At 49.2% G+C, this 27,783-nt stretch overlaps 1 protein-coding gene across 1 annotated transcript in view; it reads right to left on the minus strand.

Annotated features, from left to right (window-relative positions):
• The window catches only part of FRMD4A (FERM domain containing 4A), a 290,131-nt gene that overhangs the window by 37,199 nt on the left and 225,149 nt on the right, over positions 1-27,783 (minus strand). Inside the window, exons 11-13 of the mRNA XM_065413790.1 lie at positions 27,100-27,186; positions 9,400-9,476; positions 2,642-2,780 (exon numbers count right to left, since the gene is read on the minus strand). Coding sequence (XP_065269862.1) covers positions 2,642-2,780; positions 9,400-9,476; positions 27,100-27,186 — 303 coding nt within the window. The remainder of the gene's footprint in view (positions 1-2,641; positions 2,781-9,399; positions 9,477-27,099; positions 27,187-27,783) is intronic.

Below are 27,783 nucleotides of genomic sequence, written 5' to 3' on the forward strand. Positions count from 1 at the left end.
GACAAGTTTTGATGCAAAACCAGGGAGTCCTGTACGTTTTGCTTTCAAGTTGGGATTAATCTAAAGCTGCAACTGAGGGCTTGTCTACACTGCAAAGTTATCGGCAAAAGTTTTGCCGACGCAAGTCGCAGTGTGAACGTGGCTTTGTCCTGCCGACAATGCTAACGCCGCTCGCGGGGCTGGAAGTATTTTGTCGGCAAAAGTGCCGACAAAGTACTGAAAAAAAGCGTTTACACACGCTGACTTTTAAAGCTGCGTGGTGTAGACAAGCCCTCAGAGTGAAATTTAAAGGGGTGCAAACCCATGTGAACAAAAAACCCTAAGAACAGAAGCCATCAAGTATCTCACAGCTCCACTTTGGGGTGTCCATTGCTGGTTTCACAAAACAAACACACCCAGGAACAACACTTGGATCAGCAGGACTAATCAAGCAGATCAATGAAACTTAAATGGGCCCAGATGAGAAGTTTATACATCAATCTTGGCAATGTCCCTTAAAGATGGGGACAACAGGCTAAAAGAGAAAAGGGACAAAAATATTTGTGTGTATTAACATCAAAGCAATAGCATGACAGCTGGGATTATTGTGACAAAGCACTTTGACAGGGTCACAAACATGACTGATTGACTGATGATGGCTGGTGGGCGGTGTTCCCGTGGGCGTGAGAGAGAGAGATCAGATGCACACTCACAAGCTGAAACACAATCTGCTGGCAACAAAAGAAGCTAGCCATGAGAAGTTCCTGACACTCAAAACCCACCCTCCCACCAAGGGGAGGGGAATCTGCTTTTGTTTGTCGGTTGCTTCTGATTTTTAAAAAGAGCTAGGCACTTTGAAAGTTCCCACACGCTCTAATGTCCCAGGCTATATACAGGTTTCTCCTATTCACAGCTGCGTAGGGAGGTGAGGAAAGTGCAGCTGCCCATGATGTCCACCTGGAAGGCAAAGCTCTAGTGCTGGAAGTGGGGGAAATAAAGCCAGAAGATGAAAGGATTGAGCACATCTCCCTGGAAGTGGGGCGCAAAGGATATGAATATTTGGAACTTCCTGGGGAACGAGGGGAGAGCAGATGAGGGTTCAAGAATCTGGTGCCCCCAACTAGACAATTCCTACAGTGCCTCCAAGCTTTGTTACACCAGCAATGTTCATATTTAAAGGGACATCACCTGTTTAAAAATCATACGTCTGTCTGAAAATGATCTCCCTGCTGCTCTTCCAGGATGGGGGTACACCTAAAATTATAACTGAACGGGATTAGAGGGGGAAAATACACTCTTCTTTATCTTTTGAGGTTGTTTCCATTGTACATTGGACAGCACTTTGTAGGCTATGTCTACACTATAAAGGTAAGTCGACCTGTGTTAGGTTGACTTACAGCCACCACATTAATTACTGCAGTGGCTGATGTCCTCACCAGAGTGCTTCCACCAACTGAAGAGAGGCAGTGTGGGGGGGCTAAGAGCAAGGGCTGTCCGCGCCAAGCAGCTCCCCACTGGGAGCCCAGCTGCCCTCCGGAGCGTCTCACACCTGGCTTTCAGCCAGGAGTGGGGAGGAGGCGGGGGAAGCTGCCCGGAGGCGAGGAGATCCGCACTGGGAGTCCAGTCGCTGCCATGCTCCCAGCGGGGAGCAGGGACCCCAGAGGGCAGCAGGGCTCGCAGCGGGGAGCCCTTGCAGCAGCCCAAGCCGGGAGCCTGGGTGGCAGCTGGCTTGGAACGGAGACCAGGCAGCAGCCCGGGGCCTGGCTTTGGAGCCATGGAATTGACAAGAATGACAGCCAACAGCCGACGTAAGGAACACAATGTCTACACAGACACTGGGTCGTCCTAACTGCACAAACATAAGCCCTACGCCTCTTATGGAGGTGGTTTTATTATGTCGGCCTAGCAGGGGAGTTACGTCGGCAGGAGTGTCAAGCATCAGAGGGGTAGCCATGTTAGTCTGTATCCACAAAAACAACGAGGAGTCCGGTGGCACCGTAAAGACTAACAGATGTATTTGGGCATAAGCTTTTGTGGGTAAAAAACAAAAGCTTATGCCCAAATAAATCTGTTAGACTTTACGGTGCCACCGGACTCCTCGTTGTTTTTATTGGCAGGAAGAGCATTTCAGTGTGTACACCTCCACTGTTTTGTCAACAAAAACCGTGTAGTGTAGACAAGACCTAAATGTTTCACTTATATGGTCAGTTAGTCAGTTTGTCCTTCACACCGCAAAAGGGGGGAGAAAAACTATTCCCCTAGGAAAGTGTGATTCTAACACCACAGAACTGGCGGGAGGGGGGGAGGGCGGGACTCAGAGGCAGATGTAGAACCTGAAAGTACTTTTAACTGATTTATTTGAAATGGATCTGACTTCACGGTGGTATCCCTTTGAGAACTGGCGAATACACTGAAACAATACGGAGAGGAACTCAGTCACATTTGGCTATTCTGGTTTGTTCCAACTAAGCCCCCAGACCCAACCTGACAGGCCTTTGGGGAAATCAAACTCCCTTGTTCTAGCACAAACCGACAATATTTTAAGCCATTCCACCCTCATTTTGTTAGAAGCACAGAATGAGGCAGTCCACCTGCAGGTCGAAAATGTGGTGAGTGAGCGGAAGTCATCTACAGCACGCTCCCCTTCCAGTGAGCATCTTACCTTACTCTGCTTTCTGTCCAGGTAGAACTGGTGCTGGCTAATGGCCATAGCCCAAATGGACTTGATCAATGCAGGACAGGCGTACCATGTATGCACGGCAATGCCACTGTGCCCAAACGTTCTCCTGGTCACAGACGCCCTAGACAAGAGGATAGAATGAGCTGTGTTTATGCCAGGGTCTCCTCTGACTCTAAACGGAGAAGGAAAAAAATGATCAAACAGCAGGCTGGGCTGCAGAATAAAACCAAGGACCATGCCGAAAAAGCTGCTCCCCTTATTATTCTGGGCTAAGGGAAAATCACAGAAGGGAAATGATGGCCACCTACAGTCACTGAGCCTTCATTTTATGTTACACATCGACTTGCAAGCTGCAAGAGCTGAAAAGCACTAATAGTGATTACAACATCTCAGGGGTAATATGGTCTAGTGGACAGAGTTTGGATTGGAGTCAGAACTCCTGGCTTCTCTTCCAAGCTCTGCTTTTGACGCACTGCGCATCCTTTGGAAGTCACTAAGTCCAAAGCTTTTAAAAGTATGCATCTCCATCTTCCTTGGACATAAGATTTGGATCAAGCCATTAGTCTATGAAGTCCAGCACCCTCCCTGACAAAAAACCCTACTTGGTCAGGTAAAGGGGTCCCTTTACCTGACACTGGCTGGGTGTAGTGGGGGAGGCCAGTATTTCCTCCCTTGGTATCCTGCTGTTAATTGATTTATCTCGTTAGACGGACCTCACACTTGGTAAAGCAACCCCCATCCTTTCATGTATTTATACCTGCTCCTGTATTTTTCACTTCATGCAGCTGATGCAGTGGGTTCTAGCCCACGAAAGCTTATGCCCAAATAAATTTGTTAGTCTCTAAGGTGCCGCAAGGACTCCTCGTTGTTTTAGGATAACACAGAAACCTGATACTAATTGTCATGGACTTTTGCCTATGGTGTGCGGCCGGGCAATGCAGGGTGGTAGCGAGGTGGTGCAGTAGTGGGGGGTGTCAATGCACAGTGCAGGGGGTGGTGAGTGGTATAGCCGTGCTACACATGGGGTGGTGAGGGGGGGATTTTGTGATATGCAGGGGTGGGGGGGGTGTGCAACTGTGCAATGGACAAGAGTGAGCAAGGGGATTTTTCTCTGATGCCCAGAGGTGATAAGATTCCCTGCTGAAGCACAGGTTCCCCCCCCCACACACACACACTCTGACCCCCTCTCTTCCATCGTCTCTTGGCTACAGCTTTAATTGGCTCTTCAGCATCCTAACTTTCACTTCTCACAGCTTGAGAAATTGGCACAGAAAAAAAAAAAAGTCAAATTGCAAAGGAAAATTGAAACTAAGCTAAGAACAATTACAGGGGGAAAAACCCCCAAATCCCAAACCCTGCGGATCCAGAACTGAAACTGCCAGCCCAGGCTTGGCTTTGGAGAGCACGGCACCCGTTGTGTCTGGGGCCATTTCAACTGCACATATTTATTACAGAAACAAATCAGAAGCATTAAACAATGTGGGATTAAAAGTTTTCCAACTAAATGTGCCGACGAAAAGGCACATGGTCACTGTTAAGAATCCAGTGAGAGGTAATGGGGGGGGCGAGGGGTGGAAGACTCAGAGGGCTGAGAAACAGCATGATCCAGGAGCCAGGTGAAAGGCTGTGACTGTTGGTATCATGTTTCGGTGTTATCCTATATTCCAGTGTTCTCTGCCTTTTCCATACTGCCACCGCTTCCCCCCTCCCCCCTGCACAGAACCAGGAGCTAGCTGGAAATGCCCTCCCACTTAGCAGGGTGGTCACAAACTTCTCCCACCAGTTCATGATTCCCTGGGAGTTGAAACATCCAGAGTTGAGAGCCCCTCCTCTATTGTTAGTAGCTTTATATTTAAGCACCTTGGCCCAGACACACTGGCACATGCCGGAGGCTTTGTGCTGGTCTAGTAATGCAAAGCAGTCACAGCGTACTGGTGAATTGAGCCCCTTATATATCCAGGGCCCAGGTCAGCAAGGTACTTAAGCATGTGCCTAACTCTAAGCACTGAGTAGTTCTATTGAGGTCAGATTTAATTATTTGCTTTGACCTCTTGGAAATGTCTTCCTCAGATGAGTCCCCTAATCTCTTCCTCCTCTTACTGTAGAGAATAACAGTTTACATTTCTGTAGTGACTTTCATCCAAGGATCTCAAAGCACTCTACAATTATGAATGAATGAACCCTTTCAATGCTTCTCTTCTTCCCCAATAAGTCTTATTAGCCCCAATCAACAGATGAGGAAACTGAGGCTATGTCTACACTACAGCCGGATCTTCGCACAAGGGGTCGATTTAGCGGGTCTGGTGAAGACCTGCCAAATCGACCATAGATCGCTCTCCCGTCGACTCTGGTTCTCCATCCTGAATGAGAAGAATAAGTTAAGTTGATGAGGGAGTGTCTCCCGTTGACCCAGCGCAGTGTAGACACTGCAGTAAATCGACCTAAGCTACATCGACTTCAGCTACGTTATTCACATAGCTGGAGTGGAGTAACTGAGGTTGACTTACTGTGGTAGTGTAGACATAGCCTGAGACCCAGTTAAATGACTTGCCCAAAGGAGGAGGTCATTTGCAGAGCAAGGACTACTCATGCCTTCTGACTTCCAGCCTTGTGCATTAACCACTCACCCACCCACACACACCCCTCCTTCCTTACTATGCTGCTTGTGAGCGTGGGTAAACTGACTCAGACTCTGGTTTGGATTGACTCAAAAGGAATGCTGAGAGTGCACTGTTCTGGCCATGTCCCCACCCCCACAGACTACGAAATTTAGCATGAAAAAGTCCACCCCACCCCACTCCCTCGGCCAGGAGACTAGAATCTGAAATATGTTCCTTCGGGATCCAGGACTCCCAGCTGACAGTGCAATGTGAGCTACTGTTTTACACTAGAAGCAGCAGTTTGATACAAGGCATTAGAATTAAATATGTGCTGTCTGGCTTTTATATTCAACATGCTTCTATTCTACACAGTGAAAAATTAACAGAGTAAAAATCATTTGCACAATATAGTGCCTAGTTCACATGGAATATAGTACATGGCATTTATGCAATTCAATAAAGGTTACAGGGAAAAGAATGGGGAGGTTTTCCATGTCAGGGATCCAAACCACATAAATTCAGATTGCCAGCAGTTTGGGATAGGAGCGGTTCGACTGTGCACAAATATAATGGGTGACCATATTTTCCTGCATGCTATTGAGTTGCAAATTTAATATTGTCTTCACGTCTCATAACTACTTGCCTTCCTTTCTGGATTGTTCTTTTAGTAACTCTGATTAGTCCCAACTTAAATGACACATTCTGCATTAGGGTCTAGAGTGTCTGTGGGTCTTTGATTGGTTTGTGGTATGGCCGGGCTTCCGCAGGACTCACTGCTGACCAAGTGTCTGACTGGGTAAGGGAATGTAGTGCTCCTGATTCAGCAGGGTACCTAAGCATGTGCCTAACTTTAAACACATTCATAGCTCTGTTGGCTTCAATGGCACTACCCATGCACCTAAAGTTAGGTATGTGCTTAAGTACCTAGCTGAACTGGGGCCAGGAACAGGACCAATGGGACAGGACAGTCTGGTTTACACACAGTTTTTGTACTGCTTTAACGAATGTACAGAAATAAGCCACATTGCTCTAAGCCCCTTTATAAGGGTGGGTGGCTGTACAGATACACTTTGGCACAAAAACTGTATGTAGAGTAGCCCTAAGAGAAATACACCAGAGCTGCCCACACCTCTAGCTAAGAGCCGGTTGCCTCTGATCTGGAACCATTATTATCCCAGGTGACAGATACGGCACTTTCCTGCAAAATCTTTGGGAGATCTCACTGTATTGCTTATGTAGCATTGTGAGCCAGGGATTGTACATCACTCAATGGGGGAGGGTGACAACAGCTCCTCCAGGAATTGAGAACAGTCTGGGGGGTGATTAAGCAATTTCACAGAGGTTGTGAACAACAGCCAAAGAAAGGAATTTTGGATAAACAACCTGAGTTGAAACTGACTCAGGGCCTGTGTTGTGATCCAGCAAACGGACAGGACCTTCTGTCCAAGGGGGGAGCCCCAATCCTGGGAAGGGTCGGGAGGCTTTGGCCTACTGAGTCCCCATAAGACTGCCAGGTGACCTCTGGTCAGCATTTAGCAGGCATGCATACAGGAACTTCTATTGGTTTTTGTGTTTTCTCTGTAATACACCTCTACCCCGATATAACGCTGTCCTCGGGAGCCAAAAAATCTTACCGCGTTATAGGTGAAACCGCGTTATATCGAACTTGCTTTGATCTGCTGGAGTGCGCAGCCCCGCCCCATCCCAACCACTGCTTTACCGCATTATATCCGAATTCATGTTATATTGGGTCGCGAAGAGGTGTACTTTCATCTTAAGAATCAATGTGTTTGCTTAGAAAGGGCTGGGTGGTAACCAGGGCCGGCTCCAGGCACCAGCCGACCAAGCACGTGCTTGGGGCGGAACCTTATAAGGTTGGGGTGGCGGGGGGCGCTCGCGGTGTTTTTGTTTTTGTTTGCGGGGCGGTGCTCGAGGGTTTTTTTTGTTTGTTTCGGTGGCGTGTCGCTGGGGGGGGGGGGGGGTGTTTGGGCGGCGCGGCCCGGCCCGGAGCGGCGCTCAGGGGTTTGGGCGGCCCGGCCCCGCCCGGCACTGGGGGGGGGGGTTTGGCCGGCGCGGCGCTCCGGGGTTTGGGCGGCCCGGTGAGGCTCTCGGGGGGGCGGGGGTTTGGGCGGCCCGGCGTGGCGCTCGGGGGGGGGGGGGGTTGGCCCACCCGGCGCGGCGCTCCGAGGGTTTGGGCGGCCCGGCGAGGCGCTCGGGGGGGTTCGGTGGCCCGGCGCAGCGCTTGGGGGTTTGAGCAGCCCGGCGCTCCAGGGGTTTTGGGCGACCCGGCGCTTGGGGGGGGGAGGGCGGGGGTTTCGGTGGCTCGGCGCAGCGCTGGGGGTGGGGGGGTTGGCGGCCCGGCCCGGCGCTGGGGAGTGTTGTGTTACGGCGGGGCGGCGCTCTTCTTTTTTGCCTGGGGCGGCAAAAAAGTTAGAGCCTGCCCTGGTGGTAACAATCATGCTGTTCATAGCATTCAAAGAGAAAGTGAAGCACAGACACTGGCCTGGTTAGGCAGTCTGGCTTGCTGGGAATACCACAGTGTAGGAACTATGCAGCCTGGAAAAACCCCTGGTCAGGAGGGAGAGACATGGGTCTCTGCCCAAGAGAGTTAATAGCTGGGAGCCTGAAAGTGGGTGCCCTTGGTGGACCATGGAGGTGGAATACAGGTGCAGTTGCCCTTAACTGTGACCGCCCCCAAACCACGAAGGTGGCACAACAGACAGTGATCTTTGTTGTAACATGAACTAGGACTGCAGGCTAAGGAGTTGCAAAACATGTTACAGGACAGCACCTAAAATAAATCTGAGCTGGAAAGACAGGACCAGATTCTTCTACCCTGCCTCTTGCTGAGTAATAGGTTGCTTTGCAAGCTGATTTGAATGGGGGCTACTTGTGGAGTCATGTGCTACACACAACGGGAACCTTTCCGCTAATTTCAATGGGTTTTGGATCAGGTTTAACGTGGGGCAGACTCTGACCCAGAGTGATGAAAAGTGTTACAGTCATCTTAACTTGCAAGCCGTCTCCCAAATTAGAGTAAGCAACGAAGAAACGTATCTCATTAAGGAAAACAGGCTTAGGCTAGGTCTACACTACAGCGGGGGGTCGACCTAAGATACGCAACTTCAGCTACGTGAATAGCGTAGCTGAAGTGGCGTATTTTAGGTCGACTTACCTGGCTGTGAGGACGGCGGCAAGTCGACCGCTGCCGCGCCGCCGTCGACTCCGCTACCGCCTCTTGCCGCGGTGGATTTCCGGAGTCGACGGTAGAGCCATCAGGGATCGATTTTATCGCGTCTTCACTAGACGCGGTAAGTCGATCCCCGATAGACCGATTGCTACCCGCCGATCCGGCGGGTAGTGAAGACGTGCCCTTAAATCCAGCTCTCACTTCTACCTGCATTCCCTTCAGTGAATTACTCCGGAGTCACACTGGGGTACTCCAGTCCTGAATATGCCCCTCAGTCTCTGAAGTGTAAGTACACCGAGATCCTCTAGCTAAGAACCTCACATTAGCACATGTACTGCCAGGAAGATTCTCAAAGGAAGATTTAAAATTTTATTAGAAAATGTTTAAAAATAGATGATACAGAGTGTTGAAACTTCAGTTATTAGTCATCGGGGTAACATACAGCCTATAGGGGGATGTTAGTATTTTGATATTGGATAGTACATAACACATACAGTCTGCAATATCCCCAATGCGGGGGTATAAGGGGGATGAATCAAGGTACAGTCAGCAAGCAGTGAGGGTACATCACTCATTCAGGAATGAGATCTGCAGATAGCTAACTTTCGCGAGCAATTTGCAAGAGGGTGTTAGCTCAGCAGCAGGTTAGAAGAAAAGAAAAAAACAGCCCGTACGGGTAAACGATCGCCCTACACGCGAAGCACATGCTGGAAACTGACAGCAATCACCAGCCGTAAAAATCACATCCACTGACATTCACCGCCACAACCGACCCCGCACAGAGCTCTGCGGCCCAGACTGGATTTCACTCAATCCCCCCTAGAACCGTTGCTGGCCATTACACAAATAGAACGAGCCGCTCCCCTCGCACCCTCCCGTGCGAACGGGCACGACTCCGGATTACACCCAGCACGCGTGGAAACCCGCCTCGGGAAGGCTGGATGGCTTACCTGCGTGGGTCGTGAACTTCCACGGAAAACTTCTTCTCGCGGAAGTACAGGTTCTCTAGCTGCCTCCATTGGAAGATCTGCCGGGAAAAGGACTCGGGTGAAACGCAGAGCACATTGCAGCGGCGCGGTAGCCAGCCGGCAGCCCCTCCGCTGCTTTCTCGGCTCGCTCCGACAGGCGCCAAGCAGAAATCTGTAGCCAGGCAGGGCGCTGCGTGGGTGCGGGTTTCCCTGCCCCCCCCCCCAAGAAACAAACCAGCCCCCCCCCCTTTGTTCGCTTTGCACAACCCTCACCCCGCGCTGTCTCGGGAGTAAGCAGCAGCCAGCGGCGAGTAGTGCTGAACTGCGCGTCCTCCCGCTCCCAGTGCTGAAACGGGCCGGCGCTCAGCCCCCCGGGAGAGCCCTTCCTGCCCGCTACTGCGCGCTCGCCCCCGGCTCGGGGCTTGGAGCCGCTTAACCAGCCTCTCTGCGCAGGGCGGAGGCGGCTGTGACCCTAAGGCAGGGCAGGCAACTCGAGCTGGCAGCGTAGGCTGGGCTCGCTGCGGGGCTGCAGACAAAGAAGCCAAGGGCCCTCGCTCTTGGAGCGGCTACGTGCCAGCAAAGTTTTAGCCACATGCTCGGCGGGAGGGAAAGGCCGGGGCAGCCGCATGGCTCCTACCACCCCGCTTCCTTCCCCCCCTCCCCACTGGAGCGAAAGCAGTTACAATCCTAGGGCATGGCCAGGGAGGGGCTCTCGGCTCTGGAGGGGAAAGCACAACACGGAGAGCAAAGAAGGAATCTGTGTCGAGGAGCTAAATTCCTTCAGCATCAACCCATCCCAACTGGCTCTGCAGAATTCCTCTCTCTCTCTCTCTCTCTCTTTTTAACACGGCTAAATAAGATATAAACCCACAAAAGCCACCAAAAGAAAAGCAGGAGGCCTTTCCTTTCATCTGCAAAGAATGTGCATTTGGCATGCCTTGTAGCATAGCATGCAGCACTTCAGCTTGACATGCTCTCACAGGGAAGAGATTTAAAGGAGCCCAGGTGATATTTTGTGGGCCAGATCCCCAGCTAATGTAAATTGCCTCGACTGAAGTCACCAGCTGAAGATTTAGAGATGAGCTTGTATTTAATGATGAGCTTTCATCTGGGATTAACTCCCAGCTTTTACAAACATGAACTAAGCCTCACAATTTATTGTTTATGTTTATTATGGTAGTAGGGTGACCAGATAGCAGGACAGGGGGTGGGGGATAATTGATGCCTATATAAGACAGAGCCCCAAATATCAGGAAGTTTCCCTATAAAATCAAGACAGCTGGTCACCCTATATGGTAGTCCCCATTGTGCTAGGCACTGTACAAACACAGAATGACAGAGGCCCTACCCCTAAAGAGCTTACAATCTACATGGACAAGACAGACAAAAGACAGAAGAGAAGGACAGAACATACAGCAGAAAGAACAATACAATGGCTGCAAATGTCATGATGTTTCCAAGGCATCCTCTGATCAAGATTATTACAACCATCTTACAGAGAGGTTCATTGACTTGCCCGAGGTCACATACTGAGTCAGTGACAGCACCAAGAATAAAACCGAGTTCTGGACACTCGGGCTACCTGTTCCAGCCACTAAACAACACTCTTTCTCCCGTTTGATTGAGAAAAGGCAGCAATCACCCGCAACATGAATGGGTATCTTGGATTCCTTCCTCTCTGTCGCCAATTCATCATGGACAAATTGCAAGGCTGCAAGCCCTGCAATGGTTATGTATCTGCCGCTGAACAGAAGCACCAGATCCCACCCTGTCTAAGCAAATGCTCGTAATAAAAGCAGCTTCAGCTGAATTCCTATCTTAAGGAAGAAGCAGTAGCTTGTTACTTTGAGATAAAGCAAAACCACCCACCCCTCAATATCGAAGTTACAAAGATAACTCAGGTTTCAGTTAAACGGAAGATGTGCTTTGATCTTCATTGATTGATCAGCCATGGAGGAGGAGGGGAGTGGAGATCTAAAAACTAAAGCTATCTACAGCATAGATACAAGTATTCTCCCCTGTCGCTACTGCGGTGGTGCTGGAATTCAAAACCCACCAGATGTTTGTGTTGTGAAAGTTTCCAACCAAGAGATTTTTTTTTAATGCGGTGGGTGTAGAGAAGGAGGTGGAGGGTGGAGAACACACGCCAGCACCTCCTGACCCCTTGGCAGACAATCACCCTCTCCAGATAAAACTCCAGATGCCTGGAATAGCTGCTGGGGACTTGTCTCGCTTTCAGTGCAGCAAACGCTGCTTAGCTACACTGCATTCTGCAGTTGTCCCCGTGATCCAGCTGAGGCTGGCAAAATAATAAAAAAACAACCCCAAAAACAAACCCCAGCAGTGCAACATTATCATTATGGAGCTAATTTGTTTCCCAGGTGGAAAAATTAATCTCTACACAGAAATGAACTTGCCACTTCTGAGACATTTTCCTCTCGTTAAAATAACCCAGAAATAACATGGGTGCATGGAAGCATCCATGACCTTAGGCAGAGGGGAAAGATAGCCTTGTGGTGAAAGCACTGGGAGTCAGATGATCCGAGTTCAATGCCCCACTCTGCCAAGGGCTTCTTATGTGACCTCAGTCAAGTCACGTAAGAGGCAGATTTCCAAAGTCACCAATGGTAGTCAGCCATTTGTGCCTTGGAAAATTTCCCTCAGTCTCTCTGTGCTTCCAGTTGTCTATCTGTAAAATGGGGATATAGTAACCCTACCCAAGTACCCATTCTCACAGGGCAGGGGAGAGGATACATTAGTAAATGTTTGGGAGGCACTCACAGAGGGACACATCAATACCTGGATAAGCAGAAGCTCACAGCTTTCCAGTGTTTCTCCCACTGTTGACTTATGTGGATAAACAACAGATCCTTCCCTCAGTGCAAATGGGACTTTAAAGCCTCATCTGAGTGTCTGTCAGCAACTGCTCTCTAAGTCTGTTCATATACAGTCACAGAGCCAACCTGGCTAGAGATAGAAATGTGCATCCGATTAAATCATCCAGTCCATTCCCCTTGACCAGTGCAGAACTGTTCCCTACCACCTATTCCCTTGATGCTTTTTCCAGTGCATTATTGAACAGCTCAAGCAATGGGGCACGAGTCCATTTGCTACAGCGATATTGCACTATACCTCTCCTGTGATTAAGTCTAACCTGTACCACGCCGAATCATGGCACTGTGTTTCTATTTTCTCTGCTTCCTTTTGGCTGTGCACAGAAAGAGACGAGGCCAGGTCCTTAGGAGGAAGAGGATGAAAGTGATGCTACAATCTGATTTTTAGAGTCTTTTTCTTTGTGTAAGATGCTCATTTCCTGAACTTGTACATATTTTTCCATTGCTATGACTCCTTTAAATTCCTAGATGCTATTCAGCCACCTCCCACTCAGCGTTGATCTGAGAGGTTTCACCCTTCCGATAGGGAATGCAATATACAAAAATCTTAATCCTCAGAACTTTCCTGTTGGCTGATCACATACCCAACAGGAGAAACTATGTCTAATTTCTTTCTTCAACTGGACCCAATGTAATGTAACCAAGATGTTTCCTTCACTTGTTCCTCAGTTTATTATTGTTTCAAATCGATATTGGTTATTCAGTGACATATGCACAGGGTGTCATTAGCCTGACCTTTTAATGGAGAGCATAGCTTTAACCCATCAAGAGCCATTTATCATGCTGCTGTTTAAATCTTCACAGGGGAAGGCGACACAGTAAGAAACTGACCATGTGCTTAACATAATCATGCAGAAATCCAATGATAACAGGCAGGACTATTTCTTTTCCTCAATATGATTTTTGGGCCAAGCATAAGTGGGTGCACTGACTTCAGTTATGTGTTTGCCTGGTTTTACACTATGACAGAATTTGGTTCAGCCTTTAACTCAGTTATTTATAGGCTCAGATCCAATATTCATTGAAGGCATTGAAAAGACTCCCATTGACATCTGTGGAAGTTGGATTGGGCCCATAGTATATTTAGCAGGCTTGTGAAACTGACAGCCCCGGAGACTGAAAACCTGCATCTATCCATAAACGAGGTACTGCTGGGATTGAGGCAGTGACACCCCACCAATATAGCTCGGGAAGAGGGTCATTCTGAAATGTGAGAGGACAGATCAATTTCAATGCCCATTGAACCACAGGCATCACTCTTGAGACTGCCTGCAAGGGTGCCAATTAGTGGTAATTGTGGCAGTGGTTTCTCTGATATAGACACATGTCCACTGGGAACTATGCTGAGGTCACCAGCCCGTTTCACCTCGCACAGCACTCAGCTGCTTTCAGATGGGAACAATTTTTGGTGAGCACTGAATGTAATGAGATCATCTAGTCTTCCAATGGATCCTGAAGGAGGTTCACCAAGTCTGGCTTTTCAGCACAGCTGCAATTACGTGGTTAAAAGAGACAGAAAGAAAAGCGGCTACTAAAAAACACCCCCCGAAAACAAAAGAAAACAATAACCTCCCCCCCCAAAATCCAAACCAAAACAACCCTCTCCCACCATTATTTATCCTAGTAACCTCTGACACACATTGTGACCTCTGGCCCACTGCTCCAAGACAAGCTGAAACAAAGCAATCAGCCTGAATGTGCAAGACTGCCTGTAAATGATGTTAACCTTTAAGAAGTATTTGCATGGCAATAATACATTCACATCAGGCAGCATGTGCACTTTGAAACTGGCTAGTGCCTTATGAACCGGTCCACGCTCAGAGGTGCGGGGGGTGGTTCTGGTAAGAAGCTGGTGTCGGAAATGGTACAATGCTTTTCTGCAAAAGTTGGCAGCTTGGAAAAGGAGCCGGGAGAGGGATTTCAATGTTGCGCAGCACGCCGTGGAGCGTTCAGGTGCAAACTAGGAGATTTTTCTCATCGGAAATTGTTCCGAGGAGCAGTCTAACTGGCCAGGCACCAGATGTTTGTGACTCGCAACAAAGAGCTGCAGTCAGAGCCTTTCAGTCTCCAGCCCCTTTTGTGAGAACATTTGTGGCTTGGGCTACTCCCTAATTAAGTTGAGCCTGGTGGAGAAGAGGCCCAGCCATCTGCATCCATTTCAGCATTCTGAGTCTGAGCGAATCACTTGACTATGGGCCCAATCCGGGGCGAATCCAAGGGCGTTTTGAATGACTCAGGAGTGGCAGGCTGGCTTTACCGCATGAAGAGAATGCTGGGCGCTCACGATACAGAAGGAAGGATGGGTTTTGTGGCTAAAGCACAGGATGGGGCGAAAAAACAGGGGTTCAATTCTTGGCTCTTCCACACACTTCCTGTGTGGCCTTGAGTGAAACACTAAGAGCCAAGCTTTCAGGAGTTTGGGCCCACATGGTATGACAGACAGCGTGTGAGTCTGCTGAACATGTCCACACAATTCATCATGACAGTGCATGCAGCATAATTGCACACACACACACACACAGTTATAGTTGCTGTGCATGCAATTGTGCATCCGGTGTTCTGAAAATCTGGCCCTTTGTGCTTCTGATTCCTCATCTGCATACTGTGGAGAATGCCTCCTTCCCAGGACTGTCATGAGGCTGGATTAGTTAGGGCTGAATGCTTGCCCTGCTCGGCTTCCTTTGTGCCACAATGGGAGAGGAAACCTCCTGAAAGCCCCCAGCCCGGGACTCCCCCATGTCCCTGCAGGGGGAGGTCCCAGCAGGTGTAGAGACATCATCTGGCTCCTATGCCTCCCTCCCTGCAGGCCCCAGTAGAGGGTGTGTGTTGGCGTGGCAGGACTCTTATGTGGAGCACCACACACTCTGGCAATCCCCAGACGGATTATGGTTCCGAAGGAAGCAGTCAGCTGACGCAGTTTAGAGCAGTCCCCCGATTGCTTCCCCATGAGCCCAAGACTAGACGATGAATCAGGAGTTCCCTGACAGCGCCTTAACCCTGAGCACAGCAGAGAATCTGGACTTCACATTTGTAAAGTGTGTTGTGATGCTTTGATGGAAGACACTGTGCTCTCACAGTATTAATTGTTTTGCTGTAGCATCTATTAACTGCGGTGGAGTGTGGATGGCAATGCTGTCATACCCAGTAAACACATGGATAGAACTTCCCACCGGCTGGGAAACGCCACTTCATTCTCAGGGAGTTAAAATCACTGTCTGAAATCACAGCACTTGCGGGGAGCGATAATGCCCCCAAATGCACTGACTGCCAAAACCAACTGCCTAATGCCAGGGATCCACTCCAGCTACTTCTGCACCACTCACTCGAGTCTAGCTGAAAGCTTCAATGTCTTCTAAAGAGCTTTTAAAAACCGTGATGCAGAAGTGTAATTCCTCCCACTGCAGGAATCCCTGGGTGAAATTTTATGGCCTACCTTGTGCAGGAGGTCAGAGCAGAGGTTATCAATAGGGTCACTTCTGGCCTTAAAAATTAATGGGTGAAATCCTGGCTCCAGTGAAGTCAATGAGAGTTTGGCACCTAAATACTTGCGAGGATCTGGGCCACAGTGTCTAGCACAATGGGGCTCTGCTCCCCAATGAAGGCTCTACGTGCTACCAAGACACCAATAAATAATAAGTCTCTTGATGTGACAGTGATGGTCCTGGTTAGACAGGAATGATTAGAGAGATCACTCTTTTCCCTGAGCCTTATATCTATATTTCTCCTCTTCTTTTAAACCTCTTAAACCAAAAAACAGCTTATTCCTGCACTGAAACTCTCTCCTTGCCACTTGAACTCCCCTCCCCAAACCCTGACATGACTATGCATTAGGGGTCTCCTTTTCAGAGCTGCTAAGCACCCACAACTCCCACTGGCTTCAGAGCATGCTCTATGGCAGGGGTGGGCAAACTTTTTGGCCTGAGGGCCGCATCGGGTTTTGTAAATTGTATGGAGGGCCGGTTAGGGGAGGGGGTTGTGGCCCAGCCTCCACCTCATATATGCCCCCCCACGGGACTCCTGCCCCATCCAACCCCCCCTGTTCCCTGACGGCCCCTCTGGGACCCCTGCCCCATCCACATATCCCCTCTCCCTGTTCCCTGACTGCCCCCGGACCCACGCCGCCCCATCCAACCCCTCCTCTCATTCCTGACGGCCCCCCCTGGGACCCCTGCCCCATCCAACCACCCCTTTTCCCTGTCCCCTGACTGCCCCCGGAGTCCCTGCCAGCCCCATTCAACCCCCCCCTCCTTCCTGACTGCCCCCCGGGACCCCTACCCCCATTCAACCCCGTTTCCCCCCGACCACCATCCACACCCCCGTCCCCTGACCACCACCCCGAACTCCCCTGCCCTCTATCCAACCCCCCCGCTCCCTGCCCCCTTACCGCGCTGCCTGGAGCACCGTTGGCTGGCAGCGCTACAGCTGCGCCACCCGGCTGGAGCTGGGCCACACTGCCACCGCCACCATGCAGCACAAAGCACCGGGTCAGGCCAGGCTCTGCAGCTGCGCTGCCCCAGGAGCTCACAGCCTCACCGCCCAGAGCATTGCGCCGGCGGCAGAGCGAGCGAGCTGAGGCTGTGGGGGAGGGGGGACAGCAGAGGAGGGGCCGGGGGCTAGCCTCCCGGGCCAGAAGCTTGGTGGCCGGCCCGCGGGCTGTAGTTTGCCCACCCCTGCTCTATGGCCATCCCACCCTGAACATGCCTGATCACCTCTGATTTCAAAGGCTAAGCAGGGTCAGGCCTGGTTAGTAGGGTCAGGCCTGGTGAGTAGTTGGCGGGGAGACCTCTCTTGGGAATACTAGAGGCTGTAGCTCTGAAAATCAGGCCATGGGGAGTTGTAGGCCTGTGTTTCGGGTAGAGGAGGGGCTCACAGGGAATCCACTCGGCTTTAGTGCCAAACCACGAATGCCTATGGAGGAAATCCTACCCCATGTCTCCACTCTAACTCCAAGGCTCTGATGCCCAATTTGTTGTCAAAGTGCTTTTCATCTGTATCTTACTGAGGTTGATACTATGCACCACAGAATCCTTTATGACGTGGCTACTGCATTTGTATATATGGCTACCCTTTAAGACCTGGATCCAGCAAAGCATGTAAGCATGTGAGTATTCCCGTTTACTTCAATGGGATTGCTCATGTGCTAAAGTTAACCATGTAGTTAAGTGCTTCACTGGTTCAGAGCATCATAGGACAGCAATGCTCTGCTCTGCGTGAATGCTGAACTCCTGGAAGATGTTATATTAACATCTCTGGAGACTGAATCCCTGGAGACCATTTATGCACAGATCAGGGGCACAATACAGCTGCCAACGCCAGCTTCCCCAGTGCTCTAGCAATACGCCCCAGACTCTGAGCAGCTTTAGGATCTATTCATGTTCTGGATGATCTGGCTGTGCATTTGTCTAGGCTAGGCCAAGTGGCTCTGGTTAGGCTGGGGTTAGCAGACACATTTTAGAGACCTTTTCCCTAGGCTAGACAGAGATTAACACACTTAACCTTGATTTAGCTGGTGGGAGGAGCCTAGGGTTAATTTTTTTAGCTAATCAACGTGAAAGACTCGGGTGACCAATCCATTAACACATTAACTAATCCTGACCTACGCTCAACTTCTTTTCCTAATCCAGACAAACCCTAAAAGAGGGGCCAAGCTCTACCTACCACTCAAACTAAACATGAGCGGAACCTTGTCACAAGGCTGAAAGGTTGGCTTTGCTTTTTGAACAGCTGTTCTCATGGAATTTCTGGCCAGACCAGAAGAAGAAAGTCCTGGGTCTCTCCAGACAAAAACCCATTCTCAGGAGATTTCCAGCCTAAATTGAAGAGGTCATGCCAGGAATTATTCTGACCTGGCTGCTCATAACTGAACTAAACAAGGGCAGCCAATGACTCTCTGGCTGCCATTCAAATGACACTAACCCAGAGGGATCTTCTCACACACCCCAAAATGTAGGTGGAAGTTTAATTTGTTGAAGAGGGTGGGTCTGGGATACACCAAAAGGATAAAAAGAACAACATTGCCAGGAAAACCTGGCTTTACACCTGGTCTGTCTCCTCTCTCCAACACTGAATGTTTTCAAAATTAAAACAAGCAACGAAAAATCTGGTGCATTTTACTAGGCAAAACCTGCCATAGCTTGAAAGTCAGACCATGCTACCACCAAAAAGCATAAAGGTTCAGCAATGGGAAAAGAAATAAGCACATCTAAGCACCAGAAGTCAGCAGGTAGCCCTTAATAGAGAGTTAAGCGCAATGAATAATTTACTAGAGTAATGCCACTGAGACTTTGCTAGCCTTTCAAAGCCATATTTAATGAACATGTCCCTCCCACCCTCCATCACTGGTACACTGGAAAATTTTAATTCCTTCTTGTAATACAAAGATGTTTGCAATGATCAGAAAAAACACTGCTATTCCAAGAACAGACCAATTACCCACTGCGGCCAGTATCCTGTCTCTCTGAGAAGCAGGCAGTGTTGGATGCTTTGGAGGAAAAGTACCTAACTGCAATATTAGGGCTTGTCTCCACTTACTGGGGGATCGACGCGCAGCGATCGATCCACCAGGGTTGATTTAGCGGGTCTAGTGAAGACCCGCTAAATCAACTACCAATCACTTTCCTGTCAACGCTGGTACTCCACTGAAATGAGAAGTAAAAGGTAAGTCAATGGGAGAGTTGTGTAACTTAGGTCGATTTAGCCCCGTAGAGTAGACCTGTCCCTATACAGAGTGGAGCATTTTGCAAATCCCATACCCTTGAAGGTATAAGATAGCCTGTCTCCAGAGAAATTTCCTCCTGACCTTCAAGAGCTAGAGGTTGAAGCATGAGAGTTTACATCCCTTCCCAAATTCTTGTTTATTCTTTCTATATTCATTATGGTAAATATGGATGTTCTTTAATCCATATAAATATCTAATTCTCTATTCAATCTTGCTTAGTTCTTGGCCTCAGTGACATGGATGAGATGACCTCTTCGGGTCCCTTCCAGCCCTATATTTCTGTGATTCTGTATCATGTGGCAATAAGTTCCACAGTTTAATCAGGTTTCAGAGTGATAGCCGTGTTAGTCTGTATCAGCAAAAACAAAAACAACCAGGAGTACTAGTGGCACCTTAGAGACTAACAAATTTATTTGGGCATGCCACTAGTACTCCTCATTGTTTTTGTTTTTACAGTCTAATCAGACATTGAGTGAAACAGTGTTTTATTGTATCTATTTAATATTTGCCACCTTTCAGTTCCATTGACTGTCCCCTAATTCTTGTATTTTGACACAGGGTGAACAGAAGCGCCTGACCTGCCTTCCGCATACCATTCAGTATTTTGTATACTGTTAGCAGTATTTTACACTTTGTGTTTGTTTATTTTGAGGGTCTGTCATTCCTTCACCACAGGAAACTCAAGTTTTACCACTTAGTCAATGAACCTACCAACTTGACAATGCTTCTTTATGCCCTAAAGCAAAGAGGATCTTTATTTGTTCTGCAGTAAAAGAGCTCTTAATTAGGCTGTTGTTCCACGTCTGTTAATACCCCATTTTCCCTCTGGATCTAGGGAAGTTCACTCTGCCCCTTGCTGTTCAGATAAGGCCAAGTGAGATCACACAGCAAGGTTGCTCCTTCTAAACAAAGTCTATTTATTAATTACTAAGATCATACTCTCAGTACACAGGCTATTTCTCTCTTAGGACACTGGCCAGACTTGACTATTTTGTGACACTCAGAACTACTGATTTCACATTTGCTATATGCTGCTAGGCACTAGGGACCAAATTCTGTTCTCAGTTACACTCGTGTAAATGTAGAATAAGTCTGTTGCAGTTACTCTGGATTTGCACTGGTACCACTCTCAGAATTTGACCCTCAGTGGGGAAAATCCAGTAAAATACATAGAGCTTTGTGGATACCATATGCCAGGAAATGGCAATATTTTAGCAAAATGTCTTATTGCTCGACTTCAGAGAACAGACACAACTGGAAACGCTTTTCTGGCTGTCACAAGGAGAACCTTTGTACCACTACAAACTCAGCTGGGGCTTGGGGAGTTTTCTTTGCGATATTCCACATCTCTACCTTTTATTATGTCCTCAACATCCTTCAAAGCCTGTATCGCAACTACACTCCCTCTGGTTGAAGAAAGGTTTTGGAGCAAGGAGAAGTGGACACATCCAATGTTTTGTTGCCTGTAGACTATCGAGCTAATCCAGAATAGTGCTGTCTCCTGTTTGGCTGGAGCAAAGCAACACAAAGTACATGTCATTCCTTCAAGGCCATTCTGTTTCCAGCTAGCAGTGTCTGTTATTGGGCCGTATGGAAACACAACTGACTTTGTTAATCATTCACTCCCCAGCCTTTTTTGAGTTAATTGTTTGCTAAAACTATTAAAATGTCTGTATTGAAGGATGCCTTTGGACTCTTAAAACAGTGGAGGCATCTCACCAGAACAACAGAGACATGCCTGTTGTTACTACAGTCACTCAAGCACGCACTATTCATTATCATACAGCCACAGGCTACACCACTTTTGCTTGATCAAATGCTGCTCGGAGCTCTTAGAACACACTGGAGATACAGCTGACTAAACTGAACAAATGCCACTCACCCACACGACAGTTTCCAAGTGGCGCTGCGGTTACCAGGCTCTTCATATTCCAACTGCTATTCAACTTCAGAAAAATGCACAAAAGGAAGAACCCCTTCCTAATAACTGGTATAAGTCACCGTAGCTCCATGGCCTCCAACACAGCTAGGCTAATTTATACCAGCTGAAGAACTGGCTCAAAATATGTTGCTAGTTTTATCATGAATTCAATGCCAGGGAAAAGTGCCAGCCTATTTAAATCCTGGGATGCTGGGCGGGGCCCATCAAAGCAATGAAAGACTCGCCCTCTCAGAAGAGGGAGGGGCCAAAGGACCTAAGATGGGTGACAAGAAATGAACCAGCAGGGACAGGGGTGCATGCAACGCTGGAGACTGAAGTCTTCTGTTTACACACAGAACAGGTACAGCATTGGTTTTGGAAGTGCAAGCTTCCCCAGAGCACTCTGCCTTAGCCCAGAGCTGGAAGAACAGCCTTAAGGTGTGACAAGGGCATGAACTTTCCACATCTGTTGTGCCCTGGCCCTCTCTGCTGGAAATGCAAACAAGGGTACCAATTAGGGGTAACAGCAGTGGGGGCGTTTGTGACGTAAACACGTGTCAATCAGGAACTGTCTGAGATCACCACATTCATTTCATGCAGATCACTCAACAGTCAGCAGGTAAGGATTTTCAGTCCTCGCAGACCAGATCTGCGTTTGAGCATGTCATTGGAAGAGCACGGGAACTGGGACATTGCCAGGAGTGGTGGAAGTGCCCTAAAAGTGGGGGGACCACAGGCACCCGAATTGTGGCCCTGCCCCCATGCCATGCCACCCCGAAGTCCCCGCCCCACCCCTTCTCCCTGAACCCCCACCCCCATGCCGCACATTCCCCCCCGAAGCCCTGCCCTCGCACTGCCCCTTCTCCTCAAGGCTCCTCCCTCGCACAACCCCTTCTCCAAAGACCCTGCCCACGCACCACCTCTTCCCCTGAGGTCCCACCCGCGGCTCGCTCCTCTAGGTCCCCTCCCCCCATCACTCACCCATACTTGTTCTGGAGCTCCTGGGCACTGCCGGTGCTTAATTTGTGCCAGGGCTTGGCAGGGCTGAGCCCCGGCACCTCTGGGCTTGGCAGCTCATAGCCCCGGCACCTCTGGGCTTGGTAGACGAAGGTTTCTAACCATCAGAGGAGTGAAGTTCTGGAACAGCCTTCCAAGGGGAGTAGTGGGGGCAAAAGACATATCTGGCTTCAAGGGTACGTCTTCACTTACATCCGGGTCCGGATGTAAGCAATCGGTTTTCTGAGTTCGATTTATCGCGTCTGGTTAAGACGCGATAAATCGATCCCGGATCGATCCCGGAAGTGCCCCGGATCGATCCCGGAAGTGCTCGCCTTCGACGCTGGTACTCCAGCTCGGCGAGCGGAGTACGCAGCATCGACGGGGGAGCCTTCCTGCCGCGTCTGGACCGCGGTAACTTCGGACTAAGGTACTTCGAATTCAGCTACGTTATTAACGTAGCTGAATTTGCGTACCTTAGTCCGAAGTGGGGGGGTTAGTGTAGACCAGGCCCAAGACTAAGCTTGATAAGCTTATGGAGGGGATGGTATAATGAGATTGGTCTTTGACTATTAGTGGTAAATATGCCCTATGGCTTGTGATGGGATGTTAGATGGGGTGGGATCTGAGTTACTACAGAGAATTCTTTCCTGGGTGTCTGGCTGGTGAGTCTTGCCCACATGCTCAGGGTTTAGCTGATCGCCATATTTGGGGTCGGGAAGGAATTTTCCTCCAGGGCAGACTGGCAGAGGCCCTGGGGGGTTTTTGCCTTTCTCTGCAGCATGGGGCACGGGTCACTTGCTGGAAGATTCTCTGCATCTTGAAGTCTTTAAGCTATGATTTGAGAACTTCAATGGCTCAGACACAGGTTTGATACAGGAGTGGGTGGGTGAGTTTCTGTAGCCTGCGTTGTGCAGGAGGTCAGACTAGATGATCATAATGGTCCCTTCTGACCTTAAAGTCTATGATTCTATAGCCCCGGCACCTCTGGGTTTGGCAGTTCATAGCCCCAGCACCTCTGGGCTTGATAGCTCATAGCCCCGGCACTTCTGGGCTTGGTAGCTCATAGCCCCGGCACTTCTGGGCTTGGTAGCTCATAGCCCCGGCACCTCTGGGCTTGCCACATCAGTTATGAAAATAAAAACATGGCTTGAGCCCCAGCACTTCTTTCATTACAAATGAAGCACAGCCCATTGCCAACCCTCCAGGCCAACTACTTACTCCAAATGTAAGTCAGAAAAACAGAGCGGGGTGGGAGGAAGACGATTCAGAGTGAATGCTAGTTTAACTGCACCTTGGCGTTTCTAGTGATTCAAAGCATAAGCAGGAGGGGTTTAAAAGCACAGCCACACAGTCATATACAGCTCCACAATGCACTAAGAGCTGCGTTCCTATTTAATATCCCCGCACCCCCACAATCCATCTGATACTCTGGGCCAGAGACTGAGCTCTGTTGCAACCCCAATTATGTCAATGGAGTCACTCCAGATTTAAAATGGTGCAAATGAGATCATCCTCTGCATGAATTCGCCTCTCTGACCTCATCAGACCTGCTGACAAACCTAGTTAGGATTCCATAGACATATCACCGACTTACTCGGCCAGTCACTAAAAAGTTGGGTTTGACTGAATGCTAATGGACTCTCGTGAGATAGGCTCAGCTAGCCAGTGTGGATTACGGTTCTACGTGCGCACACAATAAGCATGGAAAACTATCTCAGATGACATAATAGGAAAACATTACAATCTCTCTTATAAGACAAGCGAGGTTTTTATATGCATTTAATATACATTTCTTGGTTTCAGCTGCTTCCTCGCCACAATTTTCTGCCTGTGCATTCTCCAGAGAGATTTTTTTTTTTCCATTGTAATTTTTCAATTTGTTCTTGGTCTTGGCATCGCAGAGAAACTGAATGAGAAAGATCAAAAAAGCCATAAGCTGCAGCCTTCCCTCCCTACGTACTTTGCTTAACATTTACAGCTTCTCTGCAAAAAGTTCTACAAAGTGATTCCCCCACTCCTCCTGCACTTGGAAAGCTTGAGTCAACTTCTGCTGGCATAGAGAAGTGAAACAGATACCACAAGAGACTCCCAGATGCCATGGTGATGGGTGCAATGTAAAAACCTAACTAGGCAGAACAAAAATTGTGCCACATTGAATCAACAGGGGTTGCTCTAACCAGAGAAGTTTTCTGGCTTGGGCTTTTTACTGTGCCAGGGAAAGAGAGCTTTAAATAGCATTTGGGGATCCACAATGCATCCTCGGCCCACCATGCCTTCCTCCTGCCATGCTGCTCATATTAGGGCCAACACTAGCTGTCTGCATTCCCCCCAGTGGATGGGGTTTGCAAGCACTTTGCAACTCAGCAGCACTGGTTCAGACAGGCTTTACGCCGGTTACACTCTGGGTAGGGTGACCAGATGTCCCGATTTGGGGCTTTGTCTTATATAGGTGCCTATTACCCCCCGATTTTTCACACTTGCTCTCTGGTCACCCTAACCCTGGGTTACGTCTGACAGACTCCACTGAGGAATCATCTAGCCTGCCCATTCCAGACCCCCAAGATTTGTGATCACTCCCACTAAGGGTATGTCCAGACTACCCGCCGTATCGACGGGTAGCGATCGATTTATCGGGGATCGATATATCGCGTCTCGTTAAGACGCGATATATCGATCCCCGAACGCGCTCCCCGTCGACTCTGGAACTCCACCGGAGCGAGCGGCGGTAGCGGAGTCGACGGGGGAGCCGCGGCCGTCGATCCTGCGCCGTGAGGACCCAAGGTAAATCGATCTAAGATACTTCGACTACGCTATTCACATAGCTGAAGTTGCGTATCTTAGATCGATCCCCCCCTCAGTGTAGACCAGCCCCAAGCCACAGAACTTCCCCCTCATGTTTCTAAGTCAGGTGGTATTACTGTCATGGTCATCATGGATTTCACACAACACACAAAACTGCCCATTTGCCAAAGTAAAAACAACAATCTTAGCAAAAGCAATGCAAACGCCAAACTCTCGGCCAGTTTTCCTTGCTTACTGCCACTGCTCCGAGGAAAGGCTGGGAGGTACGTGCGACCCAGCTTGCTGCAGTAGGGACGAGAGGGCAGGAGGCAAGTAGGGTGAGGGCCATGGCTGTAGCCAGCGCTAACCTACTTTGGGGCTGAGCAGGCAGACAAGACCGCTCAGAGCAGCAGCAGGGAGAGAAGGGAAGATGAAACACGGGAGAAAGAAGGCCTGACTCTCCCAAAGAGAACAGCGCTGTTGCCTCTAATGGAGGCACAGGGTCTAGTCTCCTTTCTCTTGGGTTCCTCAGGTTGATTCTCCCTATCATCCTTGCTTCTGCTTCAATCCTATCATAGGAAGGAGGCTGCGGCAGGGAGGAGCAGTTTCTGTGGCTGACCCTGACTTTTGGAAGCAGATTCTAAGGACATGTCTCTATTGGGGCTTTGGCATCGATGTAGCCGTGTGAGTGCAAACCCCCTAGTGTAGACACACTGTAAACCATCACTTGCATGAATGTGGCTTACCCTGCAAGTAACGATTTACCCCAGTGCAATGTATCTGCCCTAGGAGTTCATAGGTGCATCTTTGGTGGTGTTGTCACTCCCTGTGTGAAAGCCCCCAACAGAGACAAGGCCGTGGTTAACCAATGTATATTCTGATCTCCGCAGCATGAGTTCTGTTTTCCACCGTGGACATTTCAGTTTATCATAGCTAAAGAACTACATGTGATCACCACCTACAAACTAATTTGCATGAAGAGGAGGAAGGTTGATTCTGCTGAAGCAGGCTGCATGGACAAATGAGTGACCGAGAAAGAGCCATTTGGCACAGAAACAACACAATAAGAAACGCAGAGCTCTTAATTTAGAGGAAGCATTTACATCTGCTAATGTGCTATTCAGTGTTCTGGGAGCTCAGCTGTGCATTGCCCCCTGGAAGCCAGGCTAGAATCTGCTGCTTTCTGATATCTCACTGGTTTCCCAGGTAGGACGAATATTGTTAGCTGATGTTGCGGGCCAGTCTGCGGAGCAAGTTGCACTGCTAAGGAATAAAGGCTGGGGCATAACACCAGAAAATGGGAGTCTATATCGGAGAATGAGCTCAGGACATTCCTTCCGAAGAAGTTCCAGGATGTTTAAGCTGATTTTATTAAAATTTCTTTGCCTAAATTATCAACGTGACTAGTCATTTTGGGTGCCCCCAGCTTTGGGTGTCCAATTTGAGACACCTCACTCGGGCCTGATTTTCAGAAAGCGCTGAGCACCTCTTCACTCCAAACCAGTCCCCTCTCAGGTGTCTCAAGTCGGGCACCCAAAGAGGAGGTGCCCAGCTTGGCTCGTCACTTTTGAAAATGTAGGCCAAGCTTGTGCTTTAGAATAAAGCTGCTTGCAGGTAATGCCGTAACTTGCGGGGGTTTTCACAGCAGAGTTCTCAGACAAGTTAAAGCGCAAGTGGGAATGCTTTCCTTCCCTTTCTTCAGGTGTGTGATGAAGCATTTTTACCATTGTCTGATTGATATGGGCCCATAACCATTAAAATATCCACTCATCAAAGTTAATCCGGCCCCCTTAAATTTGCCATTTTGCGCCCTGAAACATGATACTTTTTGTCCTGAGGGGGAGAAACAAAACCCAAAACTCCACCAACCCCTTCCACTCTCACCCTTATTTATATGTCTCCAGCTCTCTTTACTTCTCTGATCGTTTATGGCCTGAGCCAAAGCGCCACCGGATCAGGTCCTTAGGGATGACTCCTCTGAACTACTGAGCATCCTCAACTCCACGTGAAGCCAATAGGGCTGAAGGTGCTCAGTAGCTTGCAGGATCAGGCCATATGTTCCCACGTATTACGCCTTTGGAGGAACTGGGCCAAACCAAGGTGAATACAATAGCTTAAGCTGCAGTATTTAACAGTGCTCAATTTTCCCAACATTACAGCACTTCAATAAAGTAGGGGCGAGTTCTGCATGTCAACTTTCTGTAGACCCTCAGGCAGTGTTGGGAGAAACTCCTTATATCCGCCCCCACTATCCTTATACATCAGTAATACGACTCAGTGCCAAGGTTCAGCGCCTTTTATGCTGCCACTCAATCCATAACACGAGAGGTGAGCACATCTCTGAGCAACCCGGGAGAGAATACACTTACCTTTCTTGGTTTCACTTTGTCGTGGTAGTCGTACTGAAAAATGCCCTTGTAGCTAAGTCCTAACCACCAGGGAATTCCCTGCTTGTCCTAGGAGATAAAATAGAGGGAATGGCATTGTATGGGAGGGGGACATTCCAGACACTCCCTGGCAGGAGTGGCGGAAGCTACCTCAAAGTGCGGGGGCCACTGGCGCCCAAACCCTGGCCCCACCCCCGCATCGCCCCTTCCTCAGAGGCCCCGCCTCCATGTTGTCCCTTCTCCCCAGGCCCCCACCCTTGCACTGCCCCTTCCCCTAAGGCCCCACCCCAATGCTGCCTCTTTCCCCAAGGCCCCACCCACATGCCAGCCCTTCCCCCCAAGACCCCTCCCCAACTTGCCTCTTCCCCCCCAAGACCTCACCCCTGCTCGCTCCTCTCTGCCTCCTCTCTCTCGTTGTTCGCCCATACAGCCGGTAAAAAGTGGTGGGGCTATGGCCCCTTGGTCCCCTCTGTTCAGGCGCCCCTGCTCCCTGGCCCAATATTCAAGGGAAGGATTTCTCTGTGTGTGAGAGGGATCATCCCGCACCATGCTAGAGGATCCCTGGATCACAAAGATCCCATGAACACGGAGAAGATCCCTGGCACTCTTATCTCAGGCATGTAATAGCTTATGGAATGCACCAAATTGCATCAAATTACTAAAAAC

The sequence above is a fragment of the Emys orbicularis genome, chromosome 1 (assembly GCF_028017835.1).
Source record: "Emys orbicularis isolate rEmyOrb1 chromosome 1, rEmyOrb1.hap1, whole genome shotgun sequence".
Taxonomy (NCBI): domain Eukaryota; kingdom Metazoa; phylum Chordata; order Testudines; family Emydidae; genus Emys; species Emys orbicularis.